Source organism: Limulus polyphemus, unplaced genomic scaffold (genome assembly GCF_000517525.1).
Source record: "Limulus polyphemus unplaced genomic scaffold, Limulus_polyphemus-2.1.2 Scaffold4975, whole genome shotgun sequence".
Lineage (NCBI taxonomy): Eukaryota > Metazoa > Arthropoda > Merostomata > Xiphosura > Limulidae > Limulus > Limulus polyphemus.
The window spans coordinates 56,554-60,601 of NW_013670585.1; the positions used below are offsets into that span (position 1 = coordinate 56,554).

At 32.1% G+C, this 4,048-nt stretch overlaps 1 protein-coding gene across 1 annotated transcript in view; it reads right to left on the reverse strand.

Moving 5' to 3' along the window:
• Window positions 1–4,048, reverse strand: part of LOC106471940 (long-chain fatty acid transport protein 1-like) — a gene marked incomplete at its 5' end in the record, with an annotated part of 24,212 nt that overhangs the window by 7,912 nt on the left and 12,252 nt on the right. Inside the window, one exon of the mRNA XM_013932563.2 lies at window positions 3,203–3,346. Within this exon, the coding sequence (XP_013788017.1) occupies window positions 3,203–3,346 (144 nt within the window). The remainder of the gene's footprint in view (window positions 1–3,202; window positions 3,347–4,048) is intronic.

Sequence of the window (4,048 nt, forward strand, 5' to 3'; positions counted from 1 at the left end):
AGATAGCCCTCGTGTAGCTTTGCGCGAAATTCAAAAACAAACAAACAAAAATTAAAGATTAATAAAAATCATAAACAAAAGAACACTTGCTACCCGTACGAAACATTATGCTGATCATTGAAGATCTGCTTGATTGAGGGTTTTAGCTGATTTATTTGTGATAAGGAATGGAACGTTTGAATTGTTTTCCCTAACATTCCGAATAGGATCTACGAGAGAGAGAGAGAGAGTAAAATTTATTTCTGGACATTATACAGACATCAATGTTTTAATTTCAATCACTGATAGAGGAGAAAGTTGAATTGACGTGTATTATAAAAAATCATAGCAACTACTTTAAACACATTAAATTTTACAATCTCTCAGTACAATTCACATACAATGTAGGACTACATTTTAGCTCACGGAAACAGGTTCTCAAAAAGGTGATTTTTTTTCATTACCCTTAAAATGCGAACAAATAGTTTTTTTAACACCACCCTAGAAACCTAAATAAAGTTTGGCACGGTCTATTACGCACGATAAGGTAACCAGGTTTTTTTTTAAAATTTTTTCTCCTCGGCTTTCTAAGCAAAATATCAGATTTTCATGACCTACACGTTCTTGTACGACACACTGATATTTCAACTTTTCCTTGTAATCCTCTGCTATTTATGTTATTTTAGCTGGTAACCCGGCTATAAATGGTAATAAAAACATCATAATATATGATATGACAGAAAAAATATTTTCACACAAAGATATTGTAAATATTACAATGCTGCATTGTCATTTATAAATAAACATTTGATTTAAGCTATCATCAAGTGGCCCGGCATGGCCAGGTGGTTAGAGCGCTCGACTGAGGTTCGCGGGTTCGAATCCTCGTGCCACCAAAACATGTTCGCCCTTTCAGCCGTGGGGCGTTATAATGTAACGGTCAATCGTTGGTAAAAGAGTAGCCCAAGAGTTGGCTTACACTGCTAAATTAGGGACGGCTAGCGCAGATAGCCCTAGTGTAGCTTTGCGCGAAATTCAAAACAAACAATTATCAAATATGATTAATTAGATAAACATCATCAGTGAAGTAACAAAGTGATTAAACAAAACTGTGTTGAAGATATGCAAATTTATTTTCAGTTTTTACCAAAGTTCGTGGCCATCCTCACATACCATTTATGCATTGCGTCAAAAAAATAAAAAACACGCTATGGAAATACGATTTACACGATTAAAAAATAATGTCGTAGCTAACTAAAACATTAGCCATTTTAAAAACTTTCAAAATAGGTAAAAGGCTAGGTTATGTCACTTCCATGTACGAGGGCAACTTGCATGTGATGCATGGCAATGGGTATCCTTTTATTTTATCAACAAAGAGAATTGAAAACTGGTTGATTAAGTATCATTTTTGATACAGGAGTCAGTCTTCCTTGGATACTAGAAATAAAATAACTTTGACAGACCATGTCACCAAAGAAAATTCAAAACTGGTTGATTAAGTATCATTTTTGATACCATGGTCTGTCAAAGTTATTTTATTTCTAGTATCCAAGGAAGACTGACTCCTCCACCAAAGAAAATTCAAAGCTGATTATTTTTACAATAATTTCACCAAAAATTCCATTATATTTAGATGTTATTTATGTTAACTGCACTTTAAAAGAGCGGTGTTCCAGGTACCGAGCTATTCTGACGACCACGGTTATGCACTATTGCCTAAAACCGTATTTTCAGTTGTAACAAAATTCTGCGAATTACACGAGGTCAATCAATGTCAGTCCACATATCTTGATAAACTTTGCGCAGACCCTCCAAAGTACATGAATCCGGGAACTTGATAACGATGTGGCCGAGTGGGATAGCTGTGATTTCAGTTTCTCCGGTTATTTTTTCACACAAAAACAGCCGCTGATTTTGAGAAGTGGCTTGGAGATTGTAAACTTGAAATCTTTGTTTATTATCTTGTTAACGGTACTAGAAGATATGAAATATTTGTTTATTATATTATTAACGGTAGTAGAAGATATGAAATCTTTGTTTATTATATTGTTAACGGTACTAGAAGATATGAAATCCTTGTTTATTATATTGTTAACGGTACTAGAAGATATGAAATCTTGTTTATTATATTATTAACGGTACTAGAAGATATGAAATCTTGTTTATTATATTATTAACGGTACTAGAAGATATGAAATCCCTGTTTATTATATTGTTAACGGTACTAGAAGATATGAAATCTTGTTTATTATATTATTAACGGTACTAGAAGATATGAAATCCTTGTTTATTATATTGTTAACGGTACTAGAAGATATGAAATCTTGTTTATTATATTATTAACGGTACTAGAAGATATGAAATCCTTGTTTATTATATTGTTAACGGTACTACAAGATATGAAATCCTTGTTTATTATATTGTTATCGGTACTACAAGATATGAAATCCTTGTTTATTATATTGTTAACGGCACTAGAAGATATGACCAACTTCACTACAATGAGGTTTTTGAGAAGTAGTTTTTTTTGTAATCTTACTGTTTACTTTGCTTCTAATTGGATTGTTTGTTGTTTTTTGGATTATTTATTTATTTTTTAGGCTGCTTTTGTCTTAAACGTTTGCTGTTCGGTTTTTTTCCGCTTCCATGGATAACATTGAAAGTTCCTTTTCGAAATGTTGACTCATTTCTTTATGGATAACATTGAAAGTTCCTTTTCGAAATGTTGACTCCTTTCTTTATGGATAACATTGAAAGTTCCTTCTCGAAATGTTGACTCCTTTCTTTATGGGTAGCATTGAAAGTTCCTTTTCGAAATGTTGAATCCTTTCTTTATGGATAACATTGAAAGTTCCTTTTCGAAATGTTGACTCCTTTCTTTATGGATAGCATTGAAAGTTCCTTTTCGAAATGTTGACTCCTTTCTTTATGGATAACATTGAAAGTTCCTTTTCGAAATGTTGAATCCTTTCTTTATGGATAACATTGAAATTTCCTTTTCGAAATGTTGACTCATTTCTTTAAAAGCTTCACTGCATGAATAATTCACTTCAAAAAATCTTTTTTTTTATCTACCCAGCCCAAAGTATGTATAACCGTGGGAGCAGAGAATAGTCGGAAATTCGCAGTGAGCCACAATTTTAAAATATATACATCATCCAAATAAAGCCTTTGTTAAATACTTTCATTGACAGACGATTCAGGTAGATTAAAAACCTACCTGGTTTACATGTGACACACAAGCCATCCTTGTCTCTAAGTGGCTCAGCTGTGATGGGGTCCACACGAACCAGAATCACGGGATAAAAAGTACCAAAAATCTGAGATATAAACCCCACAGCTCCTACTTTTCCGTTGTTGTTAACTAAAAAAAAGGAAACACAACTGCTTCTTATTGAAAACAAACGTATTTACAATTTATCCTTCTTGAATATCAACGAGATGGAAAAACTTAATGCTTCTAAAATGTATCCTTCAATATCATTAATTATAACTTACATCAAGACGTGAGGTTAAATTAATCTTCTTAAGGTTAACATGTTTCATTTTGAGAAAAAGTACTAAATTAATTTAATTTTATACTTTTCTTTTTAATAAAACTATAACGCAAGTTCTGATAAAAAACAACAACAAGAGGCATGTTTGTGCGTGAAAATAGGCCGTTTTTGTAGTACATGTTATTAACAAGTACATTACATAGTTTCTTGATTCTGATTCTACAACAATTCACGAAAACATTAATACGTGACTTGTAAGTTAAGTTAATACTTTGCGTAGAGGTTGTCTAAAAAATTAATAGTTTCAATATTTGGGTTTTTTGTGTGAAAGATAAATATGTTGAGCCGCGAAAACAAGTCCTGAACACATCGTAGTTTAGGTATTTACACAAAGAATGAAACTAAGATTTTAAATTAATAGTTTCAATATTTGAGTTGTTTGTGTGAAAGATAAATATGTTGAGCCGCGAAAACAAGTCCTGAACACATCGTACTTTAGATATTTACACAAAGAATGAAACTAAGATCTTAAATTAATAGTTTCAATATTTGAGTTTCTTGTGTGAAAG